This window comes from Thermobia domestica, chromosome 2 (genome assembly GCF_964235325.1).
Source record: "Thermobia domestica chromosome 2, izTheDome1.hap1.1, whole genome shotgun sequence".
Taxonomy (NCBI): domain Eukaryota; kingdom Metazoa; phylum Arthropoda; class Insecta; order Zygentoma; family Lepismatidae; genus Thermobia; species Thermobia domestica.
The window spans coordinates 171,404,557-171,424,666 of NC_137455.1; the positions used below are offsets into that span (position 1 = coordinate 171,404,557).

The 20,110-nt window shown below is 35.3% G+C and overlaps 1 protein-coding gene across 5 annotated transcripts in view; it reads right to left on the reverse strand.

Moving 5' to 3' along the window:
* LOC145677210 (uncharacterized) overlaps positions 1-20,110 on the reverse strand; it is a 331,567-nt gene that overhangs the window by 265,794 nt on the left and 45,663 nt on the right. For 4 of the 5 annotated variants that reach the window (XR_014129705.1, XR_014129706.1, XR_014129699.1 and 1 more), the window contains exon 6: positions 19,380-19,878. Coding sequence is in view for 2 of the 5 variants with exons in the window: in XM_081747817.1 (XP_081603943.1) it covers positions 19,380-19,878 (499 nt within the window). In the remaining 3 variants the exon portion in view is untranslated. Of the gene's footprint in view, positions 1-19,379; positions 19,879-19,938; positions 20,027-20,110 lie in introns of all 5 variants that reach the window. The other variant, XM_081747820.1, reaches the window with a different exon arrangement.

The following is a 20,110-nucleotide window of genomic DNA, read 5'->3' on the forward strand; positions in this document are numbered from 1 at the left end:
TAGTGCGTTATAAAAAAAATTTTTACATTTTAAATTTATAGTAAATTTGTGCGTAAAATTCCAAGTGTGTTAAAAACGCGAACCTTAACATGTTATATTTATTATAAATTCGTGCATTCTTTTATATTTATTATAAATTAGTGAACTAAAAATGCAAATTTTAACATTTAAAAAGTGCTTGTTTGCAAAATTTTTCAAATAATGGTTGACATGCAAAAATCCGGCATATTTCTAACGTGAGTATAGGAGCGCATTTTCAATTTTGCCGCGTCGGCACGTTCACTGTTTTCTGGAGTTGATGCTTGTTTCGATCGTGCTGTAGCTCTGAGGAACTATCTTTATTTAGTCGAATTAAAATTCTGTAGAACTATTTTATTCAGTTGAACTAAAATTCTGTAGTACTGTTTTATTTAACTGGTAAACATTAAAATTTCATTTGCATTTCGTTAAGTGTTTAACTTTGTTTCTTTAAAGGAATATACTGGAAGTTATTTTCTGTTAAATATACATAACATATATAATCATCCAAAATCCGGCACTCTTCAGGTTCGGAGATTGCCGGATTCTTGCATGTCAACCTGTACCACTATTAGAAAATACTTTTTTCATCTTACACGGTATTTTTATTTAATTTTATCGTATACGATAATTATTTATATCATAGCAAAGTTGAACGAAGACTAATGCAAAACTCATAACTAGAAAAAAAAAAGCCATTCAATATATTGGTTTTAGTTCAATTGGTGTAAGAAATACTTTGAGCAAAATAAATATACAAGTAACATTACCGTGCAGAGCAAAACTTAAAAAGCTCAGTAAGTATGTAAATGTAATTATTATGACGGAATGTATTTACTTTATTTAATTTAAGCATAGCAAATAATCATAGAAGACAAAGACTGAAAAAAGGCATGACAACCAGAACTCGAGCCTGGGATCTTCAGCGTGCTGTGCCGATGCGTTAACTACTACGTAGTCCGCTCCCCGAACAGCTCTACACTCTCTCATTCTTGTTATTGACGTTCTTTCACTCAAACCTCATGGTATGTACCAGAAGTTCCTGTTGTGCTTGAATAATCCAGTGTCCACGTTTAGGACACCTCTGACGGTTGTATTATAATTATATTAACAAATAGAAGAAACAACCAATTTTTAACACAGCAATCCTTCTATAGGTGGGAATTCAATGATACAAGAAGAGTGAAAAAGTGCATCACTGGACCGAGACTTGAAGCCGGAATCTTCGGGTACTGTATCGATGCGTTAAGGTTACTGTGCCCACCCCCTTGTCCGAGCACTTCGCCTTTTCGCCACCAGATGCTCACTTTTTCATTTAGCAATCACTGCTGGTACCTCTACTGGGAAGAACTGAAAGATCGTACCGCTCAGTTTAAATGTGTCCAGGATATCCACAATTGAAGTGGGCGGGGAGAGGAATCCAACATTTTTTTTTCCTTCGTGCACCTGCAGTCAGTCAGCAAGCCGTGTTGTTCAGCCGCAGGGCAAAATCTCAACCATTGACGGGTAACAGAAATCTTTTCTTTTTGCAGGTAGGAATAGAGTTTTTGTACGAAAAACGTAAATTAGGTTGCAAAGAGCGTCATTCGCATCGCGTTGACAAATTTTCTTTCGTCCGTTTATCACATGAAGCTCTTTTCTTTTTTTTCGATTATTACCAGAATATGAGATAAAAAACCTAAATGGTTCTTTGTATACAGAAAACAAACAATACCAATATTTTCTTACATATCAGTATTATATGATTTTTTTTTTCATGAAGTGTATGATGCTTGAAAAATGGACAGAATAAATTTTGATTTTTTTCTATTTGTCCCTATCCTTCTGAGTAGAGAGAATGCTGTGGTGCAACTAAAGGGCCTGCAGGGCCCGCAACATTGAGAGGCCCATTTCAGTTTCGAAGTTAAACTTTATAATGTTAGGATGTTAAAAATTATGTGATGTTTCAACTATATATCATTTTTACCTGTGAAGACGGTAACACCTGAGCGATTATTTAGTAAATTAAATGCCAACAAAACTTATACTGACCAGCGAAAACATTATGACCACTCGCTACTTTTTGAACGAAATCATCGGGCTGAGATAAGAGCTACAAGGCATATCACAACCGCGCGCCAAACACGACAAGAATCTCACTCGATTAGTCAGTGTGGTGCTTGTGCCTTGAATGGGGAAGGACGACGATATATCAGGGTGACTAAATGGCTGGGAGCTTCATTTCGGAAACAGCGCGACTTGTCGAGTTTTCGCGATCTGCAGTGCTTATGTATTTCAAAGATGGGAAAAGGACAGTGAAACCAGCATCGAACCAAACAACAAAAAGTGGGGCGACTACATCTCATTAAAAATGTCGTAGACTCTCGAGGTTGGTACAGAAGAATAGACGAAAACTATAGCACAATAATAATAATAATAATAATGTGCTTTTTTTTTGCATATGAGCAAGTTGTGACTCACTGATAGAACATAAAGTCAAAACTGTTCTCTGTAAATTTTACGTGCCTCATGGATGTGGATAGAGGGGGTCCGTTTAACATTTTTGCGGGGAGGCCCATTCGTCCTTACTTACGCTACTGAGAGGTAAGGTAAAATAATAACACCAATATATACATATATATAAACTCCTGGCGCAACAGTCCCTTGTGATCTGAGTCTGCAGCGGGCTTATGTTAGTGGTCAGCACAACTACACCCAACGTAGCCGGCTGTCTAGATTGAAGTTCGTTATCTTTTAGTTTCCCAACTTTTCTCTCGATGTTTGGTCAACACAGCAATGTTTGAGTGCCACACCGGGAATTAAACTCTGGACGACGCACACCGTATCACTTTCGCTAATCTTTTGGTAAAATTCAGGTTAGGGTGGTACTGAATTATTTTTGGAATATGCCATTTCTCATAAGGTAAAGTTCAAAAGTATTGTGACATAATTAAAAAGCTCATTATCAACCACGTATTCTTGCCTCTAATATCACTAAAAGTTTTCGAGATATGTGTCAAAAATGGTTGAAACACTTGAAGTTAGTTTAGTAACTTGAAGAAGATAGTGGCCTTATACATACACAATTGCTCCAATTTTTATTTTTATTCTTCTCTCTCGTAAAGAAATACAAAATCATAATTTCAACCATTTTGGTACATTTTTTATAATTTGAAGGGCGAACAGCCGGTTTCTTTCCTTACGTTTTGAACTTGGGATTTATATTCTTCTTGTCACTTATCGTGAAAGTCATATAATGACATAGGTCCCAAAGCTAGAATATATTATGCGACAGAGGTAATGACAATTTCATCTTTAAGATCTATTAAATTTGACATTTATTGAACGATAGCGGTTTTATAATACGAATAAATTTTTCGCAATAAGGTGCATATAGTGGTCGTAAGAAATGACAAAAGCTACCATTGACCTTTATAGTTTGACTGATGCTTTTTCGATCATGGTAAAGAACAGTATCCCTTAAATTTTGTAAAGGACAGTATCATTTTAATTATCTTGGCCTAATTTCCTAAAGCCTCTCATTCGTACGCTAAAAGAAAAATTTCTATTTTTTATGTATAAGAATTCAGGGAATGCAAATTTATTCAAAATTCGTTTACAATTAAAGTCGGCTAAACAGATATTCCTTTGAGATTTCTGTATTTTGAAAACAAATTCAAGATTTCAGTTCTTTGTCTTTACTTGTTTCCATGTTTTTTTTATATCAATACTGTATGATCAATTCCAAGAATTATTTTAGTTCCGCGGTACATCCATTTATAACAAGCTCCAAATACTGCTACAATTTTAATGTGGTTTCAGGAGAATCTGCATATCTCATCCTTTTGTTACTCTCTATATATTCATCTACTATGTAAACAAACATCAGTGAAAGAAAGAGGCTGAGAGCTAACACGTGCTCCGTGAGGAACGTTGTCATTCCTTTTACTGACATATCTAGAGAGTCTAGTGTTGCCACGAGACAAGACGAGATTTCTGGCTGTGTCGTCTCGTCTCATATCGAATGGTTCTGTCTCGTCTCGTGGCAACACCAGAAAGGCTGAGGCCCACAAAAAGAGCTGTTATACCAAGTGGTTAAAATTACAACTTTTAACCAAGTTTTGTTTGGTAGCACAACACACAACACGACTGCAATCTTCCAGCAACGGCTGCTTAGATTCGACTGAACCAGTAATTACTTCGATAGGAACATTTGTCAATACCGTCAGTACAGTCGAAAGGCAAGATTTTTCCATTTATTCTGATATCCTTTTTTCAGAACCCCTGGCGTCACTTCAACAAATAAGGAGGCCTATGTAACTTTCCCAATTAGAAAATGGTTTAGCTTCGAATAACATCATAAAACAATAAAAAAGATAAATTTTGTTGTCAAATCAGCATCTTTTCAAAACTCAGTATCGAGAAAGGCTGACACGTTTCTGTCTTGGTTCGGAACGAGAAAGACAATGAAACAATAGTTAGTTACTGATAAAATTGCCACTTCTACTTGTACTTCTATAACAGGATTTTTATACGTAGATATCTCCACCAGCCCCCGGAATAAAATTTTCTGAAACACTGATCTCAATGAACGCTTTACATTTGTATTTGAATCTAGAGCACTATCACAAAATAATTAAACTTGAATCGATTGAAAAATTGAAAACAGTGAAAGCTGTTTGTAAGAATCATTTTTAAAAAATTCTTTAGGTATTCCCTGTTCTTTGTAGGATTTGAAACATTGAATCATTTGTATCATTTGAAATAATAAAAGATGGTATACATTTCGAAGACAAATAATTTATTCCGGGTTAATAAATTTTTAAGCAAATTCAGAAACTGTGTTTGTATTTTTCGAGACACGAGACGAGACATTTCACAAAAAGTTTCGTATTGTATCGTGTCTCGCTTCAAAGAGTCGAGTTCCGTCTCGTTGGAACACTAAGAGAGTCTTACGCATTCTCTTTCCAAAAAAGTGAAACTTGAAAAGCACATTCAGTCAATTGTTATCATAGAATATACTATGGGCATAGTCACTGATGTGTAGAAGGTGACACAGGCGGAATTTGTTCTTATGGAGCCCTTGGCGAGTTGGAGCCGTGGGGCTCTATTATTTGGATTGGAAACATTGGTTCAAAAATATTTTACATTTAGCATACATATATACACATATATATATATATACATACACATACACACACACACACGTACATGTGTGTTACATATACTTTAATTAATGTGTGGACCTGCGGACAAGGTATAGTTCGCCCGCCCAAAAAACCGCCTCTGGGGGGTGGGTTCGAAGCGCACTCCTGAAACATAGAATTATGCTAATCGTAATTTTCTGAGATAGACTACCCCCCGAGGAATAAGTAAATAAATAAATAAATAAATAAATAAAAATAGTTTCGTAATGTTTATCTTTCGTATACGAGTAATTGAAAAATTTTAGTGTCTCAACAATGAGAGCTGTATACAGGTGATTCTGGCCCAAATTTTCGGCTCTCTCCCCCACGGTTGTTTTAAGAATTTTTATCTATTATCTACTCCCTTGGAGTAACTGTTGCTCTGTATTTTCATGGGCTTGCAACCGTCAGAATGAATATCCTGGCTGCTTTCCCAGCTACCCATTCAGCATGCAATAGATACATGCAATAACAATCAAATCCCACACAAACTACTCTACCCATCAAATATTTTAACATGGAAAATTCTTTTACGCAACGTATTTCGTTTGTTTAAAATGGAATAGACCTAAATACAACTTTTTTTTAATGTTCTTCTGGAAATTCGATAGCGAGATCGCTCACATCAAAAAATGAGATAATTAGTGCTCTGACAATCTGGTAGAAATACAACATGCCATATATACACATTACTGTGATTACATTGCTATTTATTCAATGATTATTTTGCTTAGAGCTTTCTTACTCTCCAGGGTACTCTTCAAGGGTATATAATTACTCTTCACTTATGTCGCAAAAAATATTCAGCTTGCAAATTTATTTCGAGAACTTCTCATTCCCTAATACATGTTTATTCTCTGAATTTGTACGTACAGCCGACAAACTTACATAGAATCTCAACAGAGTTCAAATGTGAGGTGTCTGCTGGGAAGCACAGGTCAGTTGTATGGGAGGGGCTTTTAGAGTGCAATTCTAGGAACACTGTGGGCTTTTAGAGTGTAATTCTAGGAACGCTGTAGGGGGCCATCCCGCTCCACCTGAGACAAAAAAAAAAAATCTGGAGGCACACAACTAGTTCACACTGGCTATAAACAAGTTCTGGCGCAACAAAGTTCTGAATGAAATATATATATATATATATATATATATATATATATATATATATATATATATATATATATATATATATATATATATATATATATATATATATATATATTTACTATTCCATTTTCCGAACAATAACATTTACCGATGACCTGTTAGCCCCTCCACCACAGCCACCATGAAAACAAATTCAATCGGAATTTGTCCAGCTCGTTTGATCACGAATAATTATCGTTTGATCCCAACGCATACTGATGTATTACACACAATTTGGCTAGAGCTTGTTAGCCCTTGATAATCGACATGTATCATTCCATAGATATTTCAATCGTAAATAGGTAAGCAAAGTTTGCTTGGTTTCTGGTAGCAAGTATGGAAAATAGTTTACTGTTTATTTAAAAATGGAGGCCTCCAACAATGAAACTAACAACAATTTGAGAAATCGACATGTACCACTCTAGATATCTGAATTGTAAATATGACAAGTTTGGTCAGCTTGTGGTAAAAAGTATGGAAAATAAAGTGAATCGTTTATTTAACAATGGTAGTCTCCAACAACGTAATTAAAACAATATGTGAAATCGACATTAACCATAGGATAGATATTTCAATCTTACATAGGTACGCAAAGTTTGGTCAGTTTCTGGTAGAAAGTATGACAGATAAAGTTTATTGTTTATTTAACAATGGTGGCCTCTAACAATGCAACTAACAACAACAAGTGAAATCGACAAGTACCATTTCATAGATATCTAAATCGTAAAGGAATGTGCTAAGTTTGGTTAATCTGTGGTAAAAAGTATGGCAGATAAAGTTGATTGTTTATTTAACAATGGAGAAATCCAGCAATTATTTATTGAACAATTGTGGCCTTAAACGATAAAACTAACAATAATATGTGAAATCGACAAGTACCATTCCCTAGATATCTCAGTGGTAATCCGATTGGTGTGCCAAGTTTGGTCAGTTTCTGGTACAAAATATAGCAAATAAAGTTGATTATTTATTTAACAATGGTGGCCTCCAACAATGAAACTAAGAACAATATGTGAAATCAACACGTACTATTTCCTACATATTTCAATCTTAAATGGGTGTGCAAAGTTTGGTTAGTCTGTGGTAGAAAGTATGGCAGATAAAGTTGATCGTTTATTTCACAATGTAGAAATCCAAGGATTGTGTATTTAACAATGGTGGTCTTCAACAATGAAGCTAACAACAATATGAGAAATCGACACATATCTTTCCCTAGATATTTCAATCTTAAATGAGTGTGTAAGGTTTGGTCAGTTTCTGCTAGAAAGTATGGCATATAAAGTTGATTCTTTATTTAATAATGGTGGCCTCTAACAATGAAATTAACAACAATAAGTGAAATCGACACGTACTGTTCCATAGATGTCTCAATTGTAAATTAGAGCGCCAAATTTGGTTAGTTGTGGTAGAAAGAGTGTAAGAAAAAGTTGATTGTTTATTTAACCATGGGGAAATCCAACGATTGTTTATTTAACAATTGTGGCCTTCAACAATGAAAGAACAACAATATGTGAAATCGACACATACCATTCCATAGATATCTCAATCGTTCATGAGTGTGCAAAGTTTGCTTAGTTTGTGGTAGAAAGTGTGGCAGATAAAGTTGATCGTTTATTTAACAATGTAGAAATCCAACGAATGTTTATTTAACAATGGTGATCTTTACAATGAAACTAACAACAATGTGAGAAATCGACACATATGTTTCCCTAGATATTTCAATCTTAAATGTGTGTGCAAGGTTTGGCCAATTTCTGGTAGAAAGTATGGCACATATAGTTGATTGTTCATTTAACAAACCTGGCCTCTAACAATGAAACTAACAACAATAAGTGAAATCGACACGTACCATTCCATAGATACCTCAATCTTAAATGAGTGTGCCAAGTTTGGTTAGTTTGTGGTTGAAAGTGTGGCAGATAATGTTGATTGTTTATTTAACCATGGGGAAATCCAACGATTGTTTATTTAATATTGGTGGCCTCGAACAATGAAACTAAAAACAATATGTGAAATCGACTAGTAGATATCTCTGTGCAAATCCGATGGGTGTGCCAAATTTGGTCAGTTTGTTTTAGAAAGTATGGCAGATAAAGTTGATTGTTTATTTAAGAATAGTGGCCTTCAACAATGAAACTAACAACAATATGTGGAATCCACACGTACTATTCCCTAGATACTGCAATCTTAAATGGGTGTGCAAAGTTTCTTCATTTTCTCGTAGAAAGTACGAAAGATAAAGTTGATTGTTTACTTAACAACGGTGGCCTTCAACAATGAAACTAACAACAATATGTGAAATCGGCACGAACCATTCTATTGATATCTCAATCGTAAATGAGTGTGCCACGTTTGGTTAGTTTCTGGTAGAAAATATGGCAGACAAAAGTTGACTGTATACTTAACACTGGAGAAATCCAACGATTCTGTATTTAAAAATGGTGGCCATCAATCATGAACCTAACAACAACATGTGAAATCGACACATAGCATTCCGTAGATATTTCAACTTTCAAGGGGTATGCAAAATTCTGGTAGAAAGTATGGCAGATATAGTTGATTGTTTATTTAAAAATGGCGGTCTCTAACAATAAAACTAACAACAATAAATGAAATCGACACGTACCATTCCATAGATATCTCAATCGTAAATAAGTATGCCACGTTTGGTTAGTTTGTAGTATAAAGTATGGCAGATAAAGTTGATAGTTTATTTAATAATGGAGAAATCCAACGATTGTTTTAAAATGGTGGCCTCGAACAGTGAAACTAACAACATGTGAAATCGATTGGTACCATTCAGTTGATATCTCTGTGGTAATCCGATGGGTGTGCCAAGATTTATCAGTTTGTGTTAGAAAGTGTGTTAGATAAAGTTGACTGTTTGCTTAACAATGTAGGCCTTCAGTAATGAAACTAACAAGAATATGTGGAATCGACACGTACTATTCTTTAGATATCTCAATCTTAAATGGATGTATAAAGTTTGGTCAGTTTGTGGTAGAAAGTACGGCAGAAAAAGTTGATTCTTTACTTAAAATTGTGTCCTCTAACAATGAAACTAACAACAATATGTGAAATCGACCCATACCATTCCATAGATATCTCAATCGTAAATGATTGTGCAAGTTTGGTTAGTTTGTGGAAGAAAGTGTGGCAGAAAAACTTGATTGTTTATTTAACAATGGTGGCATCTAACAATGAAAGAACAATATGTGAAATCGACACGTACCATTCCCTAAATATTTCAATCTTAAATGCGTGTGCAAAGTTTGGATAGTTTCTGGTAGAACGTGTGGCAGACAAAGTTGATTGTTTTTTAAAAATGGTGGCCTCTAAGAATGAAAGTAACAACAATAAGTGAAATCGGCACGTACCGTTCCATCGACATCTCAATCGTAAATGATTGTGCAAGTTTGGTTAGTTTGTGGTAGAAAATATGGCAGATAAAGTTGATTGTTGTTTAATAATGAAGAAATCCAACGATTATGTATTTAACAATAGTGTCTTACAACAATGAAACTAACAACAATATGGGAAATCGACACATAGCATTCCGTAGATATTTCAACTTTAAATGGGTGTGCAAAGTTTGGTCAGTTTCTGGTAGAACGTATGGCCATTAATGTTGATTGTTTGTTTAACAATGGTGGCCTCTAACAATGAAACAAACAACAATATGTGAAATCGACCCATACCATTCCATAGATATCTTAATCTTAAATGATTCTGCAAATTTTGGTTAGTTTGTGGTAGAAAGTGTGGCAGAAAAACTTGATTGTTTATTTAACAATGGTGGCATCTAACAATGAAAGAACAACAATATGTGAAATCGACACGTACCATTCCCTAGATACTTCAATCTTAAATGCGTGTGCAAAGTTTGGTCAGTTTCTGGTAGAAAGTGTGGCAGATAAAGTTGATTGTTTTTTTTTAAAAATGGTGGCCTCTACGAATGAAACTAACAACAATAAGTGAAATCGGCACGTACCGTTCCATCGACATCTCAATCGTAAATGATTGTGCAAGTTTGGTCAGTTTGTGGTAGAAAGTATGGCAGATAAAGTTGATTGTTTATTTAATAATGGAGAAATCCAACGATTGTTTAACAATGGTGGCCTCGAAGAATGAAGCTAACAACAATATGAGAAATTGATTGGTACCATTCAGTATATATCTCTGTGGTAATCCGATGGGTGCGCCAAGTTTGGTCAGTTTGTGTTAGAAAATATGGCAGATGAAGATGATCGTTTATTTAACAATGTAGAAATCCAACGCTTGTGTATTTAACAATGATGGTCTTGAACAATGAAACTAACAACAATGAGAAACCGACACATATCTTTCCCTAGATATTTCAATCTTAAATGAATGTGCAAGGTTTTGTCAGTTTCTGGTAGAAAGTGTGGCAGATAAAGTTGATTCTTTATTTAACAATGATGTCCTCTAACAATGAAACTAACAACAATAAGTGTAATAGACACGTACGGTTCCATAGATGTCTCAATTGTAAATGAGTATGCCAAGTTTGTTTAGTTTGTAGTATAAAGTATGGCAGATAAAGTTAATTGTTTATTTAACAATGGAAAAATCCAGCAATTGTTTGTTTAACAATGGTTTCCTCGAACAATGAAACCTGTCGAACATTCGACAGGTACCATTCGCTAGATGTATCTGTGCTAATCGGATGGGTGTGCCAAGTTTGGTCAGTTTGTTTTAGAAAGTGTGGCACATAAAGTTGATTGTTTATTTAACAATGGTGGTCTTCAACAATGAAACTAACAACAATATGTGAAATCGACACGTACCATTCCCTAGATATTTCAATCTTAAATGGGTGTGTAAAGTTTGGTCAGTTTCTGGTAAAAAGTACGGCAGATAAAGTTGATTGTTTACTTAACAATGGTGGCCTCTAACAATGAAACTAATAACAATAAGTGAAATCGACACGTACCATTCCCTAGATTTTGTAACGTCCATTAACCAGATTATATCCGTTTTTGCTTAATTTTTGAATTGTTCATTTTATTTTTGATTGTTTTAATTTTATTAGTTGCATATGTTAACATTGGTGACGGTGTCGCCATCTACCGTTTTAGACACAAACTATTTGGAGGTAATGAATAACCTTAACCACCTATGTTATTCAGTCCGCTCCCTGAACAGTCATACACTCTCGCACTTACGAAGCTGGTATTCTTACAACCATCAGAGGTGTTCCGAATATGGACACTGGATTACCCAAGCACAACAAGAAGTTGTGGTACAAATCATATAGTCTGCGTAAAAGAACACAAACTTCAAGATTGAGAGTGTATAAATGAAATTTTAGGGTCAAATTATAGACTGCATTAAAACGAGAATCACAATAATCGAGGAATTCCTGTATTACCAGTAGTGGATTATCTTGTAGAGCACCGACGTAAATAAAACAGTCACTGTTTTGACATGTATAATAACATGTGTAAAACAACTTCATAATTATATACTATACTTGCTCAACTTTCTGTTTTAAACACGTAGTTTATTTCAGTATTTGTAACTTTTTACTGATTCATTGGCAGGCAATTACGAAATTAGTCTTCGAAGAGAAGAGATTGCACAAATTTACGCTCAATCAAATGACAAGACACAAAATTTACCAGAAACTGCTGGTTTTAGCTAATTAACTGGATTAGAGAAGTTAATTTATTCAAGTTTATTTAGAATCTTCTGAATGAATTTCTTTCCTGAAAGGAAAACTAAGAAGCAGGAGCAATAAATAATATTTCTATTTCTCTTCGTGAAAACAATACTACGATACTTTTTTAATATTACCTTGATCACAAAGTTTCCGGAATTCACTCACAAAATTAAAAATTTAAGTTTATTCCTGAAAATTGATGTTGTCCCCTTCAAAGTAATACCTATCGACTGCAACGAACTTGTGCCAGCGCTTGATTCAGTTCTCAAAACATTTGTGGTTCTCGATTTTCGGTATGTCCACCAAAGCAGTCTTCGATTTTCGTATTATCTCCTTTCGGTTGCTAAAACGCGTTTTCTGTAATGGTTCCTTGAGTCGATCAAACAGGAAAAAGTCGCACGGAGCTAAATTCGCTGGCTGCGGAATGGTATTCTTTACTTTTTTTTTCTGAGAAACTCGCGTATAGTGATACCATTGTGATCCACGAGTTGTTTGTCCAGAGGTATTTTCCTTTTAGGCGAATTGCTTCACGCATACGCTTCATAACGCCCAAACGATATTCCTTGTTGACTGTCTGACTTTCAGGCAGAAATTTATGATGTGCAACACAGTTGTAATCCATGAAAACAGTGAGCATCACCTTCCTTTTCGACTGAAAACGACGTGGTTTTTTCGGTCTTGGCTTATTGGGTGCTCGCCACTCTCTCGCCTGATGTCTGGACTGCGTGTCATACTCACAAACCCACGTCTCGTCTCCAGTAATGATGCGTTTGATAAATGTTGCGTCGGATTCAGCTCTGCAAATCATGTCTTTGGTGATACCGACACGGTCCCTTTTTTGCATGAAATTTAGGTCTTTCGACACGAAGTTTGCTGTAACATGGCGCAAACTCATATCATTAACTATAATGTCTTGAACGGATCCATAAACAATATTCAAGTCATCTGCCAGTCCTCTAATTGTTAAATTACGGTTTTCAGCCAACATTTCTTTCACTTTATCGATGTTCTTGTCCGTTTTCGATGTCGACGGCCTGCCACTGCGTGCATCATTTTCGACTGACACACGACCAAGCGTAAAGCGTTCGTGCCACTGGTAAGCAGCTGTCCAACATTTCTAAGATCTTTGCACCATTGAATCGGTTTTTAACGCAGTATTTAATACACACTCGTTGTTGCAAAATTAACTCCATTGTAAAATTCGAAACATCCATCCAAACAGGTGTACTCAACACTGCGTCACTGCCACAAATGGCAAACTAGGATGTTCAAAATGGGAGCGAATATCGCTGACAGGTGTAGCAACCTCTCCCTCAAAAAAGGTCAAATCAGGTGGCTGAGAGCGCCACAACGTGGTGATTCCGGGAACTTTTTGATAAAGGTAGTAAATGCGTTGTTTAGAGTATTATACTCTGTACGTAATTTGAAAGGATATGCACTCTGGTTATCAAAAACATACTTTTAATTGTCTGTGAAGTAGCAGCAAAAGCACATACAGAGGGTTATCAAAATAATGGAAACAACTGAAACTTATTTTATTAATACGGCATGGAACCCCCCTTGGCCTGCAGAAAACCTCTAATTCGTCGTAGAATAGATGTACTTCCAAAGGAATACTATAATATTCCTCATACAGTGCAGCATTCAGTTCCGTCCAGGGGGATAATATCTGTCTGCTCCATATTCTGAGTTCCAGAATTGACAGCAGCTTTGGATGGGCTAGGGGATGTATAATTCATCCCGATAATTATGAATAACGCCTGAATAACTCCAACAGTGTAAATTGTTGCACTGCCATCTTCAAAACTTGCGTCATTGGCGGAAAATATCTAAATCTAAACCACAGCATGAACGTGGTTGTCTAAAATGTCCACATAATCACTGTTAAGAAACTGCGGAGACAGTTCGGAGTTAATGTATTTGCTCCTTACTTTGAGAGTGTGTTTACACCTACATATTTTAACCATGGATGCAACAAAAATTCTGCAATGTGTTAATTTAAAAGACGTCTAGAATCGTATGGAACTGAAAGATTTAAATCCAATGGATCCGATGGTATTCCCACTTACATTTTTAAAGGTTGTGCGGATATTTTCAATATTCATTAACATTCATCTACCTCTCAACTACTGGTATCTCTTCTGATCTCTGGAAACATAACAAAGTTACGCCAATTCTTAAGAAAGGTAATCCGAATCAGATTGAAAATTACAAGCCTATTCCTTTAATTTCAAATCTTTCTAAAATCTCTGAACGAATTCTTTGTAACAGAATATTTGTGCAGGTGAAATCCTATATCACTCAATCACAGCATGTTTTCTATCTTGAAACGACCTACTTTAACTAATCTTCTTATATTTACTCAGTTCCTATTAGAATCGTTAACATGCCAATCGTGTGATTGATGTAATATATACTGATTTTTCTAAGACGTTTGAGGAGGAGACCCCATCCCATATCAACATCTATTCTGATTCTTTGGACATTCTGAAGTATACGTTCTTTCTTCCTGAAGTGTAAAACAGATCCTTCTCTTTTATTGGCTAAAGTTAAATTCCTTTGGTTTATCAGATAACTTGTACTCAATCGGAAATACAGGGTGTCCGGAATGAGACTGATGGTTTGTAAAAGTGTATAGTTTTAATATGGTCAGAGATACAGAAGAAAAAAACATTCATATTGAAGGAAAACTCAAAAAGTTATGTTCAGCAAATTTTCATACTTGAACAACTACCAGTGACGGCGCTAGTATTGCCGATAAACAGAAATGGCGTCGGCAGTCGAAAAGACGCGATGCGTGTGCCTCCACGCTCTCCTGATGTTATTCCCCTGGACTTCTTCCTGTGGGGGGTATATGAAAGACCTTGTGTATTCTGGTGAAAAGGTGCGTAACCTTGATGAACTGAAGAAATGTATTAGGAATGCGATTGTTTCAGGAATACCTGATATTACAGAATGCATGGAGAGAGATTGAGTTCAAGACTAGATATTGTAAGAGTTACAAATGGAGCTCACGTGGAGTTACACTGAGTTAGAATGACTTGTAAGTAAGACCAAATAAACTTTTTGAGTTCACCTTTAAAATGCATTTTCTTCTTTCTTCTAAATCTCTGACCATATTAAAACTATACGCTTTTAAAAACCATCAATCCCATTCCGGACACCCTGTATATAGTTATTTCCAATCATATATCGTCTTTCCCTTATATTGCATCATCTGGCGATCCTCAAGGATCTAATTTAGCCCTTTTATTATTCTTACTTTTCATCGACGACTTACCATATGCTGTCAAATACTCACAGTCATTACTTTCTGCTGATGATCTAAAAATTTACAAGGAGATTAATTCAGTGACTGAATCTACCAAAGTACAACAGGATTTTGATTCATGTTACCAATGGAATATTATTAACAATTACCATTTAATATTAATAAATCCTCCCTTATGACGTTTATTAAGAATAAAGGTCATTTACAAAATATGATTATGGTATCAATGAAGCTCAGGTGAATAAGAACGATTCTGTTAGTGATTTGGGTATTATATTTGATCTACATTTAAAACATTTTATTTACGAATCATATAAATGTTTTGGTTTTATTGTAAGAACATTTAAATCTATGAATAACATTTCTGCGATCAAAATGTTATACATTTTTACGTAGTAAATTACAGTACGCTTGTAAAATTTGGAGTTCTTATTTTTAAATTTATATTGACTTTTTTTTTTTTTTTTTTTAAAGTTTAATGTCCCACGATTATGCACCGATGCGAAGAAAGACTGTGATGATGATATAAGCGATAATAGTGAAATGACGAAAATGGGAGGAAATGCGAGAACTCTGAGAAAACCCACTTGTCCACTATAAAGCTCATTTGGCGGAAACTGGGATCTTTTGGATCACCACTGAGCCACTGCGGCTACTGATATAGAACGTGTTCACTTTAAATTTTTTGCTATTTGTATTTTAAGCAGTACAATAGAGCAGCTAAAATAAATAGAATATCATATTTTATGTTGATGGAATTTTCTATACCTATGCTAATTACTCATAGATTATTTGTTCAAAATATTTTATGGCATAAAATTACTAATTATTTTGTTGACGTTTAAGACTTTATGAAATATATTAAACTAAATGTAAAATATGTGCGTTTGAGATCTATACACAATTTTTGTAAGCAGATCAAATACTATTCAACATCAACATTCTCCAGCAATTAGATTATGTAATCTCTAAAATTAGTTATTTGTTAAGAGAATAAAGGCTGATTGTTCTTTGCCTTAATTTGTTCAATACATTTCTATAATTCGCAATTATTACAAGTATAATGTAATCTGACTGAAAATTATTTGTGTACTTATTTTATTTTTAAATGCAATTTTCAATTTGAAGTATTCAATGTATACTCATGTACTTTGCAATTTATGATAATATTCGAAATCATTTTTGTTATCTCCATCATTATCTCATCAATTATTCCATTTATTCATACATTATTTGTACTAGGTATTTTTACTTGTATTTGTTTTATTTCTTGTATTTCTAACCGTTTCTTTTTTATTGTAATTTATTATTTGTATATCTGTTATTTGCTACTTGATAAGCGGAGAATATAGAAAGGGGATTGAAATAAAATAAATAAATAGGCTTCTTTGCGCGTACGCAATACATAAACATGGGCAGTTATTGGAAATAAAGTGAAAGAGGATTTATCAGACAATTAAGCGATTCCAGTCGTCAGCTTTGCATGTCCTCGGTCCCATTTTCCCTCCGCTAAAGCGTCTTTGGCAGTGATCAGGGTTTGGAAATTGCAACCTGACCGCGGATTATGTAACTCGCGTCGTACTGTAGGGATAGGAGGTTGTTCCAGGTGGTGATTGAGTTCCGCTGTCACTTTTGCCGCATATTTTCTACGGTTCTCTGTGACAATCCTGGTCGGTAATCTCTGTCACTGAAACTTCTTTTCTTATCGTCTTTTCTTCTCTTCGCCGATGTTGTTATGCCATGAATTCTGTACGATCATTAGATTCGACACTTTCCTACGACAGACATAACACACTGGCCGTGTTGATACAATAATTCGGAGACCCAGAATCGCTCTTGGTCCAGTAGTGCAATTTTTTCACTCTTTGTATATCATTGATTTCGCACCTACAGAAAATCGGTTATTTCTTCCCCTTATTGTATATAATAACATCATAGGTATTCTGTAGTGTAGACACTGGAATGTCAAGTACAACTGGAGCTGTGATATAGTTCATGTGGTCTGAATGGTTAAGCATCGCCTTCAACAGGGATAGAATGTATAATTATTCAGGACGCGGATTGAAAAAATGAAATGAAATCTTTGAGTTTTACGTCCCACGTTTATGCCGGTTAGGCTAAAGGAGACGGTGATTATGAGAAATGAATGAAATGGTGGAATGAAGAAAGTGGGAGAAAACGGGAACCTCGAGAAAATCCACGCACAGGGTGTTTGTCCACCACAAAGTTCACTTGGCGGGAGCAGGGTTTGAACCCAGGACCCCATACACCAGAGGTGAATGCTCTACCACTGAGCCACCGCGGCCCCCGGGACGTGGATTGGGTACGAAGTGATTAACACATCGGTACCGTGAGCTGAAGACCTAGGTTCGAAACTTGGCCCAGACGTACACTTTTTCACTCCTGGTATGTATATCATATACAAAGAACTTCAGAATGGGATTGAAAACAACGTAACACCTTTCCGCAGTTCATCCCCACTCGTGATGAAAATTGATTTAGAAGCAAACAGGCCAGATGGTTGGGAATGCTCAGGTCTGGAACGCCAAAGAAATCCAAAGCTGATTCTTTGGCAGGAAATGGAGCCAGCAATACTAAGGATAACGGGCATATAATGTAAGTACTCTCAAGAGAGAGATTCACTACACGTTCCGAAAACATCCATCTTGTTGGCATCTTTATTACGATAATGGTAAGTCACGTGTCAGTGTATTTTCCAAGCTAACCAAAAAAATCATCAAACATGTGCCCCTATAAAGCCCTGACTTCGATCTGGATTTTATTTCAACGCCTCAAAACGGAACTAAGATTAAAACGTTATAAGATCTAGATATGTCACGAAGACAAATCTCGTTCTATAATCATGTCATAGGATGGATTCCAACACGATTTCCAGAACAAATATTTCTTTAAGTCAAGTGAATTCAACTAGATGGGGACTAAATTAAAAAAGAACCTCATCGAGACCCTGCCTGTTTTTGGCGACTTGTAGGTTTACTTATTCTTCATTGAATAGTCCTTGACCACTGAGCCACCGCGGCCCCCATATTCGCCCGAGAATCGATGTCTCAGTCAGCAATAGTTTTTCTTAACTTCCTATATTTTCCATATGTGAGTACAAAATTTCTGAAGAAAATTATCAGCTTTAATCACGATGATACGGCTTGAGGTTGTTTTAAAGGTTTTGAAAAAAGAAGTGAGCAACGAAAATTTTAAAACTGTTCAAAAATGAAATGAAATCTTTGAGTTTTACGTCCCACGATTATGCCGGTGATAAAACTGTTCAAATCCAAATGATCGCTGTTTGATGAAACTAGAACCTATGTTTCTCAAATACAATATTTAAATGGCATTAACTCCTCCTTAAATATAGCTTCGATCAGCTGAGAGTCATCGTAAGAATTTAAAGTTTAAAGATTTTTTTTTTTTTTTTTTTTAAGTTATTAAAAGAAGTGAGCAACGAAAATTTTAAAACTGTTCAAAAATGAAATGAAATCTTTGAGTTTTACGTCCCACGATTATGCCGGTGATAAAACTGTTCAAATCCAAATGATCGCTGTTTGATGAAACTAGAACCTATGTTTCTCAAATACAATATTTAAATGGCATTAACTCCTCCTTAAATATAGCTTCGATCAGCTGAGAGTCATCGTAAGAATTTAAAGTTTAAAGATTTTTTTTTTTTTTTTTTAAGTTATTTTATGTTGATGCGACTCTCCACTTAAAATCAAAGACGTACTCAAATCCGGCACGAGTTTACAAACATCCTGTTTATACGGTTTACGGTTCAAACACAGCCGAAGTGATCTATAAATTGGTTTAGTATTGATGTGTAGCAGGCCTCGACGACTGGATAGCGTAATAGTTAACGTACTGGTAGAGTAAGTTCGGGATATCAGCTTGATCTTCGACCGATCACTTGTTTTTTACTAGAATCGTAAATACGATACGTAATTCTAGTATTAAATCATCTACATTAAATTATCCAGTACTATAGAGAAAATATCTGCAAACAAGTCAATTTGAACTTTATATTGATTCATTTTTTAATTATGATAAAATTCAATTGTCACCTTCACATATTGCTCTAAACACGTACCCGCATCTTGCAGTTCACTAGCTACGCTGTAAGCCTCACTTCCATACTGTGGAGTAGTTAACAACGGCTGTTCGTAATATATGTAATTTGTATTACTATCTTCTTCTGCATACGGTACTCCATCTATATCATCAAATGGAACGCCATCTATATCATCATATGGAATGCCATCTACATCTTCCGTAACTTCGTTATTTGTCGTGGTTACTTCAGTGGCATTTACTGCCATGTTTGTCTCATCCATTTGCACTTCATTCTCCTCAGTTACTGTGTTCGTCTCCATTCCGTTAATCTCCTCATTTTCAGTATTCATCTCCACTTCATTATTCTCAGTTTCAGCATTCATTTCTGCTTCATTACTCTCACCTTCAGCGTTTACTTCCATTTCAGTATTGTTCTCAGTTTCAGCAATTTTTTCCTCGTTGTTGTCACCTTCCATCCTAACTTCGTCCCCTTTTTCTCTTTCATTCGCAAAGTCCAACTTCAACCGTTTTTCCTCCTAGAAACAGAAATAAAACACAAATTAATTTCTTTGAAAGTAATAGACAAGTTCTTTTACCTAAACTAACCGTTGTATTTTCATGATGATTTAGGACCAAACGATGAATATCTGCTATCAGCTGATCAACTCTCTTATCCACGTCTACCTGAAACAGTGTATAAAGTTTTGCAGTGGAATTAATATCGTTATTAGATACTTATTAAATGGTATCATATAAAATAACTAATTT